Raw genomic sequence first — 18,864 nt, forward strand, 5'->3', positions numbered from 1 at the left:
GACGTGCAAATGTAAACAAACTGTCTGGCGGTCCGCCAGCAGATTATCCTGATGGGCCACACGCGGCCCGTAGGCCACAGGTTGCCACCACTGCTTTATGCCATATACTGGGGCCAATATTCTTGCTATGCCATTAGTCTGTTTTACCCACTCCACTCAGCTTACTTCTCTCATCTGGGTGTAACAAAGCACCATGGTCAACAGCCTAGACCAGTGGCTCAAGTGTAGCACTCAAAGCCCTCACTGTAGGATTGAGCCCTAATTTATTTTATGCCAGGAAGTGTTTCTTGGGAATTTTTCACCCAGAGAGCATCTGGGGCCAGTCCTGAGGCCAGTCATAGCGATAAACAGCATGCACAATACATGACAGCTGACTTTCAATGGACTATAGACATTGAATTTGATTAACAATTAACTAATTTATATACCATATGTACTGTAAATGTATACTGTACACATTTATTTATATGAAATGTAAGTGTTCTGTTCCTGAAAATGTTAAAGAACAACAAGTTACTCTATATTATATGTTACACATACAATGTGGCATATGGCATCTGTGGATGAAAGAAAATGTACTATGAATTCTGTTAAAATGGCAGATTTTCTATCATTCTGTCCCTGGACATTTGTGAAATACGCTTTATAGTCTTAATAGCAAATGTCATACTACAGTATGTGTATAATAAACCAAATGTTAATTGTTTGGAAACTTGAACAACAGTTTGTCATTGATTTATTGACAGATAATGATTTATTGGCCAAACATATTGCTGGTATAACTGTTGACATCCATGGAGTTACATCAGGGATGTATAGGACTGAACATCTTTAGATAGGTATGTTAATTACTTACAGCAGGATTCAGTATCAGAGGCTAAATACAGATAGTACATACAGCCCTGAGCCACATTATGAAATATTACATATTTAGAAATTTTATTGAATAACAGTAAGGATTACAGTAGATGTGCAGCTGATGTGGGATGTGGTTTACAAAAGCATGATGGGTCTGATCATGCAAAATGGTGAGGGTTGCTATATAGGACTGAGCTCCCTTAACCCTCACCAAAGGTCCCCATATGCAACTTATGTGTAATATGCATACAAGGTGATAAATTGGTGGGATTATTAACTAGGGCCTAATGCAGCAGTCTTTTCTATTGAAGTCACTGAGAGTTTTCCATGTAGAATAATAGTATGGTCAATTAAATTTCAAACCAAGTAGTTACAGGGGAAGTTGGTAGTGAACCCTGTACTTGGGTTGCCTCACACTTACCTTATAAAAAGATTCTTGCAACTTGTTTTGTTTTGTGTTTTGTTTATTTGGTTGGTTGTTTGTTTTTGGAAAAACTCAAGCCCCTCCATTGTTTGCTGCTGGCCTTTAAATTTAGTAAGGAGAAAGTCTTTGGACTGGAGAGGAGGCTTTTCTTTATCCCATGAAATTCCACTCAGGTTTAACTGAGTTGTGAACTGTTGAAAAACACCACTTTGATTCTCTTGCTAGCATTGCACAGAAAAATTACGGCCACATGAAAAACTAATAAGCAAACACAAATATTCTAAAGACCCAGCCCCAAACAGCCACCAAAGTAGGAGCAGCAGCACATGCTATACTGTGAAAGCCTGGAACCTGCCAGAGCATCTGTAGCAGCTGGGTTTACCCTGTCCCGCAACCACCCCCAGCACATGGCTCGTACACAGGGCCGCCCGGGGGGGGGGGGGGGCAAGTGGGGCAATTCGCCCCAGGCCCCCACGAGAATGTCGGAGGCTCCCCCCCGCCTCCGCCTTCCCCCCCTCTCCCGGAGCCTCAGCACGCCGTGTCTAGGAGTGGCCCTGGACAGCGCTGCAGCGGCGTGGTTCGGGCGGGGCCTGAGCTCCTGCCGCTCAGAGCCGCGTGGTAAGGGGGCAGGGCTGCGAGCTGCGGCCGAGCGGCGGGAGCTCAGGCTCCGCTGGAGCCACCACGCTGCTGCAGCGCTGTCCAGGGCCGCTCCTGGACGCGGCGCGCTGAGGCTCTGGGAGAGGGGAGGCAGGGGTAAGCAGCATGATAAGCCCCTCTGAGCCGGACACCCCATCCCCCCCCACAGCCCTGACCCCAGCTCCAAGCCCAGCCCCTCTGAGCCGGGCACCCCCCGACCCCATCCCCCCCACAGCCCTGACCCCTAGCTCCGAGCCCAGCCCCTCTGAGCCAGGCACCCCCTGATCCCATCCCCCCACAGCCCACACCCTCAGCTCCGAGCCGGGCATCCCCCGACCCAGAGCCCAGCTCTCCACCCAGCCCTGGGCAACAGCAGCGCCACCCCCAGGCAGCGACAGCCTATTGGCACCAACCATCACCATCACCCAGTGACAGCCCATTATGTAATTGCAAATGTATACATACCATTCAAGCATTTAATGTTTTTAAATAATGTATTTAGTGTATTTTCAAATTATTAAAAATTAATTTTTGAATGTATTTCACTGGTTATTTTTTACATTTCCAAATACATGTTACTAGAGTATTGCAACTTTTTTTTATGGAAGGGGCCCCCGAAATTGCTTTGCCCCAGGCCCCCTGAATCCTCTGGTCAGCCCTGCTCGTACATCCCAAATCCACCCCCCTTCCATCCCATGTGATGGAGGCATCACATGGGACAGGAGCTCCCCCAACTCTCAGGGCAGAACAGAGAGACAGTGCATTCAGTAGGCCCTTGTAAATGTCCCAGACCCAGCACATAGTGTCAGTTGCCATCTCCTCCCTGGGATAACATACTTTGGGTGCTGCCTGCTAACATAGTCAAGTGGTAGCAGTCTGTGTTGAAGGTTTGGCGCTTGTAACTGGGAAAACAGTATCATGCGCTCCCTTGTGGCCAACAGTCATGTTACAGGCAGTTTCCCCTCTTGGACTATTCAAATAAACTTTAAATCAAGCTTTTTCTTCCCCCCCGCTTGATATGGGGTTCTCCCAGGCCTCCCTGCCTAGGGAGCTTTGCAGTCCCGTTCCCTACACAGAGAGCTTTCAGACTCTGCCACAGCTTCCTAAACTGCCCACCCCCCATTCTTCACTACAATGTCCTACTCCTTTTAAACTGCAATCACCTGATTCCTCTCAGGCAGCTCATCCTGTAAACCTCCAGCCCATGGAGACAAATCACTCTGTTACAGGGCTCAGACCTTTCTGATGATGCATGATAGGGGAGTTGTTATAGTAATACATTCCATTTTCCTTTTTTAAAAATAAAACCTCCAGGAAATTACATACAAAATACCAAGTTAAAAGAAAGTTATTTGGGTGCAAAGTCAAGCATATGAAAGTTGAGAAATGCTAGATTTAGTTAGTGCAGAATTAGAGTTGTTGGGGAATTTCCAGCAAAATGGGGATTTGTCAGACAATGTCAAATAGTTGAACCTGAAATGTTTTGTGAAAACACGTTGGGTTCAATTCACTTTCGATGAACCACAGGGCCTCTAGGAGCCACTGCTCTGAGGTAGCCTTGCCATATGGACAGTCTCAAGGCGAGGGACCCCCAGGACTTCCAGGGTCTGCAACTTCAGGGCTACCCCACCAGGCAGAGTGGCCTACTCCAGTACTCTCCCACAGCCTAGTGAACAGCTGCCCTGGGCGCTGGACAGCCCTGGAGTCACAGACTCTGGCAGCTGCTGACTGAAATGTACACTCCTCTTGATAGTTTCAGGGCTGTCCACCACTGAATAGCAGCTGTAAAATTGACAAGAATCACGACAATTTCATTTTGCACCTGCCATGATCCTGGGAGAATATTTCATAATATCATTCTGGGGTATATTAACAGGAGTGTCATATGTAAGAAATGAGAGGTAGTTGTCCTGTTCTACTTGGCACTGGTAAGGCCTCAACTGGAGTAATGTGTCCGGTTCTGGATGCCACAATTAAAGAAACAATTAGACAAATGGAAGAGAATCCAGAGGAGAGCCAAATAGTGGACAAACTGACGAGAGGCCACAGGAGAGCAACAAAAACGATAACAGTTTTTAGAAAACCTGACCTGTAAGAAAAGGTTACAAAAACTGGGCATGTTTAGTTTTGAGAAAAGAAGGATGAGGGGGAGACCTAATAACAGTGTTCAAATATGTTAAGGGGACAGTGATCAATTGCTCTCCACTGAAAATAGGTCAAGAAGTAATTGGCTTAATTTGCAACAAGGCAGATTTAGGTTGGCTATTAGGAAAAACTTTAACTATAAGGATAGTTAAGGACTGGACTAGGGAGGTTGTGGAATCCCAATCTTTGGGGATGTTTAAGAAGAGGGTGGTCAAACACCTACCAGGGATGCTCTATGTATATTTGGTCCTGCCTCATCACAAGGGGCTGGACTAGATGACCTCTCGAGGTCCCTTCCAGCCCTATATTTCTGTGATTCAGTTCAGAAACACCATGTGTCGGTTTTCTAAATGAAAATTGTATGGAATTTCCATTTTGCAGGAAATTTTTAAATGTCGAAATTTCCCGCAACTCAGAAATTCTGTATTTTGATTAGCTTTTGTTTTGATAGTCTTTAATTACATGATCCCATACTATTTTCCCCACAGGATCCCTGCCAAATTCAGTGCGAAGGATGGACACAAAGGAGTAGAATGAAGGTTTCATCAGAAACTGTAAATCTGGCATTTCCTAACTTTTGATCTGTGACTTTGCAATCAAAGTTATGTTATTTTAACGTACTTTTAAATATGAATTTTTACTGAAGTTTATCTAAAAAGTAAAGATAGAATTCCAGTGCTGTCCTCCATCAAAACACTTGATTTAAATATAGTCTAGACTCCAAATTATTAATTTTGGATTGGGTCAGCTTGTCATTATAGTCCATTGCTTTATTCAACTTTTTAATACTCAGAAGGGAAATCTGTAAATGCTATCTTGTAATTTCCCCTGGACAAGTTCAATCACCCTTCAGAAACTCCTTTCTTACTCTTTTCATTGTTATTACTTGGTTTCATATAACAATAGGCACAGAAAATCTGCCTGAATTGCACCAAATCTTCTGGTATATGTCTGATCTTCTTTGTGGTTTCAGACTTTTTTTAAAGTAGACTAGGTATCAAGATTTCAGTTATTCTGCTGTAGAGCAAAATGTGATACAAGAACAAGGCTTCAGTGGAAATACTTCTGGTGTGAGGTTAGTATCAAGCCTCTGATTTTTTTTTTTTTTAAAACAGGAAAGTAGGTGGGGCTAAATTTTGCCTGTGCTAAAACATACCTCTTCTCTGAGGTAGGATTTCAGTTAGAGAGATTTTACTGTTACCGACACAACAACTGAAGAAGAAAGGATTGAATTTTTATTTGAATACAAGCAGACAATCAACTATGATTCTTTCTACCTGTAAGTAAAGTGGGCCATGTATTTTATGCTTTATGTTCTGTTTTGTACACTAGTTAGCAATGAGCTGCATAAATATCACCATATTTTCCAATTATCCTGCTCTGAAATTGTCATATTAATATGCATATTAAAATTGTTGGTGTTAACTTTCCGAATTACTTCACAAAATTGCTATGATGGCTTCAGCAAAGCTACTATTGTTACCAACATACAGACTAGTGAACTCTACAAACGGGGAACACAAGAGGATCAGAAACCAAAGGACTGTCCTTAAAAGTGTGTCGTGCATAGACATGACAGGGAAATTTAACAGAATTATAGGCAAACTTTCTGATTATGAAGAATTCAGCTCAATCAAGAGCTAAGTGATAAAACTTCAGGAATTTCAATATTTTTCTATTAGTGGAAAAACAACATTTGGTTTGGGAAAAAGTATGTAGTTTTAGAAGCAAACTTTACTGTTGATTTCCAAGAGGACATGATTTTATAGTTTTTTTCAGTCTGGATGAAAGGCAAGCAATATCTAATCAATTGTTGGACACTCTATATGTCACAAATGAGATGTTTTTGATGAGCAAAGATAGGTTAGGTGGGCGGACTATGCCTCAATGTACCAATTTACACAAGTAACTCAATCTGCTTGAAAAACAAAGTGGTGTTCGGAGTTTGGTACAAGAACATGATTGCTTAGAATCAGACTAATTATCAACGTTTAGCATCATTCTATCAGAAATGGCAAAACAAAATAAAAAAAATCTGAGTATTAGATTATAAAAGACAAGTGATAAGAAAAATACATTTCTACCTTGGCTGTTGGTTTTGTCTAGCTAACAGATTCCACTCTAATTAGAGCAATTTATATTTAGGAGATCTGAAGGAAGTGGCACATATTCTTATGCATATACTGGCCACATATATGGGCAGCTATATCAATTTAAAGGGCACCCATGGGCCCTAAAATTTTGTGCAGCATCTATAGTCTTAATCTTGTAGTTCCAGTGTAGAATTTAGCAGCAATGGGAACATCTCAAAGATCAGAGGGTTCCTGCACTTTCATTATGCCACCTTTAATTTTCACAGAACTGTCTCTGTAGCGTCTCCTCAAGCAACCCACCTCTCCTCCGCCCCACAGGCACATCTTTTTCTTCCCCCTCCCTTCCTCTGGCACCCAGCACACCACTCTTCTGCTGTGCATAGCTAGAACCAGTCGCAGATCCTTTCCTAGATTGTTTACTATGATGGCAGCTGCTCAACATGTCAACTAACTATGCCTCAGGGTACTCTTGGTTACCCATTTCCCATTTATTATGTCTCCTGCACCTATATCTCTGCAGGTATCTTCAAAATGGTGCCTCAGAAATCACTGAATCCTAAGTCTGGGTCTCACAGACCTTTTGGTCAATATGGCTTTCAGGCTTTGCACAGGTGTTTGATTTATACTTGTCAGCTAGTCAGCAGAACATATAACTAGTCACTGTTTTAAGGACAGGTGTCTTCCTTCCAGCCACTTTTGGGGAGGAGAGGGCAAGCTATAAGACTGGTTGACTTTCCCCTTGTGATTTCCCTGCCATTGTTAGATTATTATTTTATCTGGGAGCAATATGTAGCTTTGTTTCAGACTACCAAATGTCTGGAGAAATGAGATTCTTACCATTACCACCAAAGACAAAATGCATGACAAGCTATAAAGCCAAAGGGCCGGATCCTCAGCTGGCATAAATTTTAAATCATTGACTATGTTTTGGTAGCTTAAGTGAAAGCCCACCATTCAGAGAAGTAAGGATTGAAAAGTGTGCTGTCACCACAGCTGACATATTTACATAGACATATTCCCAAACAACTACTTACTGAAAACAAAAATACATCTTCATATTAACAGCAAAAGGAGTAAAGGGCATTTTCGTTCCAGTGCCCTGTCCCATTATGTCTGTGGGTTATAATATTTTAAACCTCAACAGCTACTACACATGTTCCCTTTGGAAAATGCATTTAGGGCCAACTCTTGGATTCCTTACTGAGGCAAGACTCCCACTGAAATCAACAAAAATTAATGATAAAAACAGTGAAATCTTGGAACCACATAACTAGGGTGGAGGCAGGCAGACAGTGTGTATGTGTGTGTGGTGAGCATCATCATTACTGTTCAGCAACCTCCTCTGGTGTATGCAAAGGGTTTTTCCAAAGGGCAAGCTACTCCATTAAGGGCCTGATCCAAAGCCCACTGAAGTCAATGAGAATCTCTGCATTGACTTCAGTGGGTTTGGCTCATGCCCTTCCACAACATGAATTCAGGGAGAAAGTGTGTAAAAACAATGTTTAAACTATAAGAGTCAATAGGCAAAATTCTATTTCAGAGATCCATAGATTCCAAGGGCAGAAGTAACTGTTGTGATCATCTAATCTGACCTCCTGTATAACACAGGCCATAGAAGTTCCCCAAAATAATTCCTAAAGCATCTCTTTTTAAAAAACATCCAATCCTGATTTTAAAAGTGTTACTGATGGAGAAGAACTCTGCAATGACACTTGGTAAGTTGTTCCAGTGGTTAATTACTCTGTTAAAAATGTACACCTTATTTCCAAATTTGTCTAGCTTCAACTTCCAGCCTTTGGATCATGTTATACCTTTCTCTGCTAGACTGAAGAGAGCATTATTAAATATTTGTTCCCCCTGTAAGTACTTATTGACTGTAATCAAGTCACGTAACCTTCTCTTTGTTAAGCTAAATAGAGTGAGCTCCTTCAATCTATCATGATAAGGGATGTTTTCTAATCCTTTAATCATTCTTCTCTCTGAACCCTACAATTTTATCAACATCCTTGACATGTTGACACCAGAATTGGACACAGTATTCCAGCAGTGGTCACGCTATGGCCAAATGCAGAGGTAAAATAACCTCTTTACTCCTACTTGAGATTGTATCCAAAGATTGCATTAGCCCTTTTGGCCACAATGTCATACTGGGAGCTCATGTTTAGTTGATTATCCACCATGGCCCTCAAATCTTTTTCAGAGTCACTGCTTCTGAGGATAGAGTTCCCCCATCATGTAATTATGGCTAAGGCTACGATTGTGTCATGGAGGTCATGGAATCTGTGACTTCCATTGACCTCCATGACTTTTTCTGCCCCAGAGCTGGAGTTCCAAGCCAGCCCTGCCCCCGCATCTCCCATCCCCTGGGTGGTGGGGGGACTCCGCAGCTGCCCAGCCACCACGGGCAGACAGCGGACCCTTGCAGCTGCCCAGCCCCATGGGTAGGGGGGCCCCGGAGCTCCCACGCACTGTAGCAGTGGGGGACCTGGGAGTCCCTGCAGCAGTGGGTGCTGAACCCACCTACCCCTTTTGTCAGGGATATTTTTAGTGAAAGTTTGAGACAGGTCACAAGCTTCTTGAATTTTTGTTTATTGCCCGTGACCTGTCCATGACTTTTACTAAAAATATCCGTGACAACAACTTAGCCTTAATTATGGCCTACAATCTTTGCTACCAGATACATACATTTACCTTTAACCATACTAAAATGCATGTCTGTTTGTGCGCAGTTTACCAAGAGATCCAGATTGCTCTGTATCAGTGACCAATCCTCTTCATTATTTACCACTCCCCCAATTTTTGTGTCAGATGCAAACTTTATCAGTAATGAATTTGTTTTCTTCCAAATCATTAATAAAAATGTTCAATAGTGTAGGGCCAAGAACCGATCCCTGCAGAACCCCACTAGAAATACACCAGTTTGATGATGATTCCTCCTTTAGAATTGCATTCTGAGACCTGTCAGTTAGCCAGTTTTTAATCCATTTAATGTGTGCCTTGTTAATTTTATTTCATTCTAGTTTTTTAATCAAAATGTCATGTGGTACCAAGTCAAATACCTTACACAAGGCTAAGTATATTACATCAGCACTATTACCTTATACAACCAAACTTGTAATCTCACCAAAAAGTATATGAAGTTAGTTTGACAGGACCTATTTTCCATAAAACTATGTTGAGACTGACATTAATTATATTACCCTCCTTTCATTCTTTATTAATCAAGTCCTGTATCCGCTGGGATCCATGGCAGAAGGACAGGCCTGTAATTACCTGGGTTATCCTGTTTACCCTATTAAAATATTGGCACAACATTAGCTTTCTCCAGTCTTTTGAATCTTCTCCAGTGTTCCAAGACTTATTGAAAATCATCTTTAATATGCCAATGATCTCCTCATTAGCTCTTTTAAAACTCTTGGATACAAGTTATCTGGACCCACTAATTTTAAAATGTCTAACTTCAGTAGCTGCTGTGTAACGTCCTCCTGAGATACTAGTGGAATGGAAAGAGTGTTATCATATGATATTACATCATCTGTTTTCCCCCAAATACAGAACAGAAATATTATCGAACACTTTTCCTTTTCTGCATTATTATTAATAATTCTACCATATCAATCTAGTAATGGACCAAGACCATTGTTAGGATTCTTTTTGTTCCACATATACTTAAAAAACTCCTTCATATTATCCTTAACTCTGTTGACCATAGATTTCTCCCTGTGTCCCCTTGCTTCCCTTATAAATTTTCTATAATTCTTACCTTCTGATTTATATTCATTACTATGAACGTCCGTTTCTTCCATTTGTAATATATTACCTTTACTTCCTTTCTAAACCATGTCTGTTTTTAATCAATAGGGCCTTCTTCCTCGATTGTGGCTTTTTGGGCATCTAGGAAAATGTTCCTAAACAATTCCCAATTATCATTCATATTTTTCTGATTAAATTCTTCCTCCCAGCTGATTTGGCTCATAATTGTTTTCAGCCTTGTGAAACTGTCCCTTATAAAGCACCAAGTATATATATATCACAGATGTGGACTTGATTCTGTTTGCACATTATAAATATGATCAAGTCATGATCACCTGTACCTAAGTTACTGTCAAGATGTCTGTAGTGGCTCAGGAGTGTGAGTACCAACCTCAGTGCACACTATTGAGAAACAGGGCACACACCCCAAATTGGTTGTAAGTTCTATACTTAAATTTCACCAACCAAGTTTCAAGTGTGAACTCCTCAGGCACTATAGCTGCCTTAACAGGATGTCACAGACAGTCCCCTTGGGTACTCCAACCTATCTTGCCACCCAGGTAAAGCTTGCCTTTCTGATAGATGGTCCCTTACATCAAAAATCACAACAATGTTCAGTCTAACAATTGTTAGTCTCTAAGGTGCCACAAGTACTCCTGTTATTTTAACAATGTTCAGGTTATTCCCAGTTCCAAAGGACCAGTCACTTACCCTAGATCACTTGCACTTTAGCTCCTACACCAAAAACAACGCTTGTAGCCAATCCTATAATAAATTAACTAATCATTTATTATCCAAGAAAAAGAAAGATGAGAGTTATTTACAAGGTTAAAGCAGGTAAACATACACACACAAATGAGTTACAGTCTTAGGTTCCAAAAGGTAATAGAAGCTGCTATAATATGCAAGCTCCATAAGTACTCCTAGCGTTCACCCAGGCCAGGCACTGGGAATCCCTTGTTTATGCTTAGAAATCTTGCCCTCTCCAAGTACAAGCAGCATAGACATACAGTCTTCCCCCAGAGTTCAAACTGATGAGATGAGTTCACCTGCATGTCTCCTTTTCATGGTATGTGCAGAGGGAGAGCGATCAACCAAGTCTTTGTTCTTTGATGCTTCACAACGGTTCATTTGGTTCCAATGAGCCTTCTTAGTGGGCAAGACGTAACACTCCATGTGGCAAACTAGTATTTCACACTTGGACATGCTTCTCTCCTGACTGGTGATTTCAGAACAAACACTTTTGCAGTCACAGAGCAAACACTTAAATATTACCTTATAAATGGGATACAGATATTATAAGTAAGCTTATGATTTAGTTATGGGTATTTTTAGTAAAAGTCATGGACAAGTCATGGGCAATAACAAAAATTCACAGCCCCTGACCTGTCCATGACTTCTACTATAAATCACTTTTGTCACCTTTGTCTGGCTTGTCCTCGACCGTCCCTCCACGAACGCAGGTCGATGCCACACCATTCTATTTTGTTGCAAGCACATTCTTTTCATTTCTGGCCAAAGAGTTTTGTCATGGGATCGGCCCAGCGCGTTTTCGGTCTGCCCAGCGGTTGTTTGTGGTCTCTGGGGATCCAATCAATGGTGTGGGTTGTCCACCTATTGTCTTACCTGCATACTATGTGACCTGCCCATCTTTGCTTTGCGTCGTACATTGCCTGCACTACATTGGTCACCTCTGTAAGCCGTCTGATCTCCTCATTTGGTATGTGATCACGGAGCGATATCTTGCACATTCGCCTTTCCATTGCTCTCTGGGTGACAGCGAATTTTTCTTTCTCTGCTTTCGTCATTGACCAGTTTTCTCCTCCGTATATCATTGCTGGCAGAACAGTGGAGTTAAACAGTTCTTTCCTTTCCTTCCTGGGCAGTTCATCATCCATTTGAGATGTCTTTATTTTGTTGAAATTTGCCCACCCCACCTTTCACGTTTCTGCAGCTGAGCAGAGAGAACTGGCCGCTGCAGAAGTCATGGAGGTCGTGGAAAGTAATGGAATCCGTGACTTCCGCAACCTCTGTGACAGACTCACAGCCTTAATTATAAGTGAGATTAATGTATGTAGCAACCTACAAGCATTTCATAAATTCTAAACACATTTTTATCAATCTAATATCTATTTTAAGAATACTAACACACGAGAGCCAGACTGAATTCCAGCTATGCATTTGTCAGTGTGCAGTTGAGGCCAAGAGGCATGGGCAGCGGGTACAATAGGCCAGGGAAGCCTTTGCCTTCCCTGGTGCTGCCACTGACCCGCTGTCGGACACCTGGCCCCAACCCTTCCCCAAGACTCCTACTGCCTCCTCCACTCCACACACCCTCAAGGTCCCTGCTGCTCGCCGTGTCCCTCCTCCTCCGGACAGGGGAGTGAGGAGGGATGCAGAGAGCCAGCAGAATGGCGAGGCTCCGCCGGGCGCTGGGGCTGGCAGCTCAACAGGGGGGCAGGGCCTTCAGGGGTGGGAGGAGCTGGCACTAAGGGGATGGCGGCTTGGCCTGGCCCGACTCTGGCGGGGGGGATGGCAGCTTGGCTCGGCAGGCACTCGGGGGTCAGGGGAGCTGGTAGTTCTGCCTGGGGCTGGCCTGGCACTCAGGGAGACTGGTGGCTCAGCCCAGGGCTTGGGCCGGCAGTCAGCGGAGGTGGGGGGGGGGGGGCAGTGGGTCAAGGGGGTCAGCAGCAGTGGCTCGGCCCAATGTGTGGCTGGGGCAGGCGGGCCAGGGCTCCTCTGGTTGCGGGAACCCCTCAGAGTCAGGGCTTCTCCTTTTATGGGGTAGAAGGGGGATTTCAGGGGTCTGGCGTGAAGGGGCAGGGTCTTGGGTGGAAGGGGTGGGGCTGGCAGGCTAGCCTCCCCCAAGCGGGGGTTCACCCACCACCTATGCCAAGAAGCCTTGGCATAGGCTGGCACCTGGTCTGCGAGCATCACAGTTACCATTAAATTTTTAGTTCTGTGATCATTTCTTCTTTCTCTCTCAAGTATCTCATGTACATTAAAGAAAACAGAATTTGGCTTTTTGTATCCAAATGAAGTTAATTTTCTCTCTGTTGCACTTTGAGTTCTGGCTTCTCTCTCTTGAATGGAGGGATTTTTAAAAAAATAAGTAATAAAGAGTGTAGAGATGTCTATGTGAGGCAATATGCTGCATGTGCTTCTGTCAGGAAGTGCAGGCTTCCTGTACCACTTTATTAATCATTGCTACAATACTTGGAGTCAGCTCTGTGTGTATATAACTTCCTGTCTTGCTAGCACAAGATTATGATGTGAGCAAGTCTAATCGAGTTATTCACACGGAGAGCCAAGCACTTTGACATTTGCGGTGGATACTTTAGAATCTAAAGTTTAGAGGTACAGGTATGGGTCATCTTCTCTTCCTGATAAGGGCTGCAGCGTCACTATGAGTTATTGTGTCACTTTTGTGGTCTGTGAACTGCAAATTCTCTAATCAAGGAGGTCAGAATGAGAAAGAAGTGTCACATGTATTGTGTAAATAGCAGGCTCACCAGTAACTTTGCAAGATGTGACGGCCTACGCAGCCCACCTGAATAGGCCTTCACCTGGGATATCCCAATAGCATTCCAGTGTTTTAAATCAAAGTATCCAAATGTAACTAGCCCCATTGAATCAAATCCTAAAACCTGCAACTCTCAGTAGTCTCTGAAGAACTCTCACAGTACTTCTTATTTCATGATGCTGTCCCTGGCTGATTGGCCAGATTTCCACCAGAAATATGGTGTTTCAATAAGACAGCTCACAGCTTTAACTCCCATTGAGTCACTCTGCAGCTGCTACTGAGTAGCCAAAGTGGGAATCAATGCAAGGACAAAACAACTCCTTCAGAAGCGGTGCTGCAAGGGAGAGAGAGACGGCCAAATCAGGAACAATGCATGCAAACAGATCTGCCTCTACAAAGCTGGGGATGTCCCTTCCCTAGGACCTCACGCCCTGTGAACTCCATGGAGCTAGAGGAGGATATGGTAGGATAGGAAGAAGAAAGAAGGGCAGCAAACCTCACATAACCACCCTACCTCTCAGGCCTTTCACACTCATTTCTCTGCAAGAGATGATAATCTAGGCCACGGTTACTGGATTATGGGTCATATTCTGCACTCTTTTTCAGTCATAAGAACGGTCATACTGGGTCAGACCAAAGGTCCATCAAGCCCAGTATCCTGTCCTCTGACAGTGGCCAATGGTAGGTGCCCCAAAGGGAATGAGCAGACAGGTTATCATCAAGTGATCCATGCCCTGTCACCCAATCCCAGCTTCTGGCAAACAGTCAAAACACTGAACTCAGTGAAAGTTTTGCCCAAGTAAGGAGTGCAGAATAGAGACCTACACTGCATACCATGAAACATCCTAATTACTGATTCAGCCCATAGTTTGTTAGGATTCCTTAAGCACTATAAGAGACTAGCTGGTAAATAGAAGATTAGGATATATGTAAAATGCATTACAGACATTTCATTTATTGCTGGTTTCTTTTAACCTAGCAAAGTAGATTCAAGTGTGGAAAGTGCCTATACTTTACAGAAAGAGTTTGAAATTCAGTGAAGGCAGAAAATTCCTGGGCTGATATTCCACCTTTACTCAAACCAGCCTGAACTCTAAATTCATTTGCATTTGTGATTATAGTCAGATCTTCAGTGTACTTAAGAATGTTGTTTTAATAATACTTTGAAGTTCTACAGAGCCTGATCTAAATATCTCTGGTAAGTACTTTACAAATGTTAATTGAGCCTTGCAGCACTAAGGCAAGGAAGAGATATACAGGGATTACGTGACCCATCACTGAAATGTAGACACCTTTATGGTGGAACGTAGAAGCTCTTTAACAGTGCATGGTGGCAATACGCTATCTAAGTCAGGGGCAAACACTACCCCCAACTGAAACACTTTGGGTAATGAAAAATACCTTGATATCTCTAATGGACAAATGTCAGTTCACCTCATTCAAAAGTCAGCACCTGGAATTCCACACTGCCATCTAACACCATTCCAGTAATTAATTCAATACAATTTCAGACTTTCCCTCTGAATTTCTCCTTTTGAAGGTAAACATAGACCAGTGATATTAAGATACTGAAAGTTGCAAACACTCTTTTCTTTTTTCTTGTTTATAGCTCCTTGTCTGGAAAAATATGGTAAATAAACTAGAAATTACAGCAAGCACCAGTAGGAGAAAGCATGTTCTGGCAAAGCTAAACAGCAACAGTTTTAAATAGCAAGGTGATAGCTTCATGAACAATTGAAAGTAATGCAACAAACCTATCTCACTGCACACAGCTTTTTTAATCTGGCTTCTTTAAAAAAAAAAAAAAAAAATTAATGTCAGCTGGTTTGGGCATTTCCAATCCTCATATTTTCCATAGCTGTCACTGGAAACTTTTATCAAGCGGTTTATGATATCTTGTGATTAAAATGGGCTTGTCAAAGTCCCACACTATAGGCTCTTCACAGGATGTCATGGTCTATGGCAAATTGCCCCCACAAGCTTCACTGGTAACTTTTCAAAGCAAAACAAGCATAAGCCACAGGTTTCTTCCTTTTCTGACTAAGAACTAATTTTGATCTTATCTCCCTGAACTTTGCCATTCTCTTTCCCTTTTTATAGTGTAAGATTTGTTAAATACTGTATATATCTTTATTGGTCAAATAATTCACCAAGTATAATAAGGCCACTTAACCTTTTGAATGCTATGGTACACAGATTCTTAGTAAACTGCCTTGCGGTGCTATGCTAACATATACTCATCTTTAAAATGACTCCAACTCAAGCAGCTCCTCCAGTTCCAAAACAGCTGCCTAAACCACCCACAACCTAGTGGTTATGGGAACACCCAGCCATATATCAGCTGCCTAACTTTCCCTTCTCTTTCAGCTGCCTAAAGGTCATGCAATCTCCAACCAAGAAACCTGGCTCAAGCCCCCTCTCCCACCCCAGGTGTCATCCATCCAGAAATTAGGTCAAATAAAGGTCAATTATCTTGCTGCCGCTGACCCCTTTAGATCTCTTCTCTCCACTTGTTCATTTGCAAGCAGTATAGGAGGAATTGCATAAACATAGTAGCTGTGATACAAGATAAATAGTAATGTATGACTAACTCTCTTGAGATCAGATTTGAGCTCTTGTTTTGGAGGCTTCTGTACCTGAAAGACGTATAATAATGATATGCACTGAGATTATATAGCAAAAGATGCTAAAGCTCTTTTACAAACATTACTTAATTCTTACAATGTCCTATTTCCATTTTACAGATGGATAAAATGAAGCAGAGAGAGGTTAACTTATAAGTAACTTGCCCATGCTCACGCAGTGAAAACATGGTAGAGCCAGGATTAACACTCCAGAGCTCTAACTCAGAGGCCTATGTGCTAACCATTATACTATACTTCCTCTCTTATGTAGATTTAGACTACATAGAGAATGGATTTTCTTATTACTTACACTGAAATATTTCATCCAAATCCCTCACATGTAAATTAAATGAAATTGGGTCATCATCCCAGATGGGGGGCATAACAAACCAAAAATGGTGAAGAGGGAATAAAAAACTGAACACATTAGTGTGACTTTGAAAAGAACATGCATGAAAGATAAATTTGGAAAAATACTCAGTCCTAAGGGAAGGACACTACCTAATATGTGTCTTTAGAGCATCTTCTAATGACAAGAATGTAGTGTCCCCTGTGGAAGAGAAGAGACAGGAAGGATATAAAGGTTGCTGCATACAGAAGGAATCTGTAGCTCTCCTTGGATATCTAGCTTCCACACTGATTAAAACAATCTAGTATAACCACACAGGGTTTCTCTTAAATCCTAGCCAAGAACGGTGAGTACACTACAAGCAAGACTGTATTACAGGCAAAACATGAATAGGGAGCTCAACATAAAAAATGTGTATGGATGCCAGGTTGGTTCTGCAGATTTTTCACACCTCACAAGAGGACATTTATAACATCAGAGGCTCTTCTGGTGCTATGTATTCATTAAGAAAAAATAGCCTAATCAGCATTTTATTATTGTACTGCTCACTGTGGTTAATAATTTATCCATCTGTAAATAGGAACAATACTTAGCACCTGTATAGTGCTTTTCATCTGTGGATCTCGAAGTGCTTTACAGAAGTGGGAAAGCATTGATAACTTCAACAGATGAGGAAACTGAGGCACGGAAAGGTTAGGGGTTCAATTGTGGAGTCCTTCCTTATGCTGGCGAGCACTCACTTAAGTAGTTCCACTGGTTTCAATTGGACTATTCCCATGAGTAAATGTTCCACAATCTGGTCCCAAGTGACTAGCCCAGAGTCTCACAGCAAGTTCGTGGCAAAGAACCTATTACACACTTCAATGCAGTAAACCAAAAACAGTACTAAAAATATAGAAAATGTTCTTGTTTTCAGATCACACCATCCAGTCTGTTTTTTGCTGCTGCTGCTGTTCAGTGCAGAAAAGGTAAATTAAATTTTAGCTTCAACTTGCCAGTAATTAAGCTAATCAAAATAAGTCATTTGCTTTCAAACTAGTCACATATAAAAGGTTCTAAAACCCCTCAGTTTTCAGTAAATCTGCTAAAATTTGTAAAAATTTTCAGACCTTTTCCCTCCCCCACAGCTAATCTGTTTGGTGCTATATATTCTCACAAGCACTGTTTTTATTCTCCAAAATTAGAGCAGTGAGAACAAAATTGAGCCTGGACAATGACGTAGACTTGATGGCTGGATACTCAATGTCACAACAGCTCTCCTATGTGTCTACCCAAAAGCACAGAGTAAGTAAAATCGTACAGATTCAGGAAACTGAAGTACAAAGAGGTTAAGTGACATATCCAAGCCCAGACACTGAATATATGCCAGAGCAGGCACTAGTGCAGAGGTTCTCAAAATGTGGATAGTTCCCTCTAATGTGCGTGCCTGGGTGGCCGCACACAAGAAAATGAAGGGCATGGCTCCACTAATTAGGTGCCTGGACCCTGGAGAAGACACACATGTAAGGTGAGGTGGTGGCCTTTGGGGAAATAGGGGGTAGGTGGGAGGGAGCAGTGGGGTGAATAGAGGGGGTGGAGGGAATTTGGGACGTGCAGGGCTGCGGCGGCCAGAGAAAGAGGCGACTTTCCCCAGCTACAGGATTCCAGCTGCTGGGAAGAGACGGTCCTCCTTCCCAGCCTCAGCTATGTGGCTGCTGTGGTGGGGGAGAGAGGGCACATCCATCGCAGTAGAAAGGTAAGACTACTGATATTAAAATATGAGTTGTGTGCTTTTATTTGTAGAACAAAAAATGTTAATTATTATTAAGGTTTTTTTATATAGCGCTTTTGTCCAAAGCGCTTCACAATAGTTAGCTAACGGTACAAATAACATTTGGAAAGATCATTAAGTGGTCCGCTGAGACCCTCAGCAATTTTCAAGTGGTCCGCGAAAAAAAAATTTGAGAACCACTGCACTAGTGTAACTACTCCCTGCCAAATCTTTAAAGTTGCAATAATACATACTTCATATAAATATTGTAAAGAGTATTTTAATAAGAGTGCAAAGATTTAGAAGATTTACATTGTTATGTATTTTTTCCAGACACGAAGGACCTGAGTATGGTTTTACTTTCATTTGGCCTAACTCCACTGACTTTGATGAGTTCCTCCCAACTTTACAACAGTGTAACCGAGCGCAAAACCAGGCCCTATGTTCATGCAAAACAAAATGTTTATATTCCTGCTGCTAAGTTAACCATGTATGCAATGTTCTCCAAACCCAGCTGGTGTAACTCAATTGACTTCAATGGAGCTATTCTGATTTACATCAGCTGAGGAGCTGTCCCAGAATTCATACCGCATTAATGTAACTGCAAGCACGTTGGTGGGGGAAATGCTCTATTTTGGCTACAGTCACATTATATGCATATTATTTATTTATTTTGTCAGTGTAACTTTGGCTTGAGTAACAGTTATCC

The 18,864-nt window shown here is 42.2% G+C and overlaps 1 protein-coding gene across 1 annotated transcript in view; it reads left to right on the forward strand.

Moving 5' to 3' along the window:
• Positions 1–17,305: 17,305 nt before the first annotated feature.
• TXK (TXK tyrosine kinase) overlaps positions 17,306–18,864 on the forward strand; it is a 28,405-nt gene continuing 26,846 nt past the window's right edge. Inside the window, exons 1-3 of the mRNA XM_065404674.1 lie at positions 17,306–17,373; positions 17,590–17,689; positions 18,735–18,752. Of these exons, the coding sequence (XP_065260746.1) occupies positions 17,306–17,373; positions 17,590–17,689; positions 18,735–18,752 (186 nt within the window). The remainder of the gene's footprint in view (positions 17,374–17,589; positions 17,690–18,734; positions 18,753–18,864) is intronic.

The sequence above is a fragment of the Emys orbicularis genome, chromosome 5, assembly GCF_028017835.1.
Source record: "Emys orbicularis isolate rEmyOrb1 chromosome 5, rEmyOrb1.hap1, whole genome shotgun sequence".
Lineage (NCBI taxonomy): Eukaryota > Metazoa > Chordata > Testudines > Emydidae > Emys > Emys orbicularis.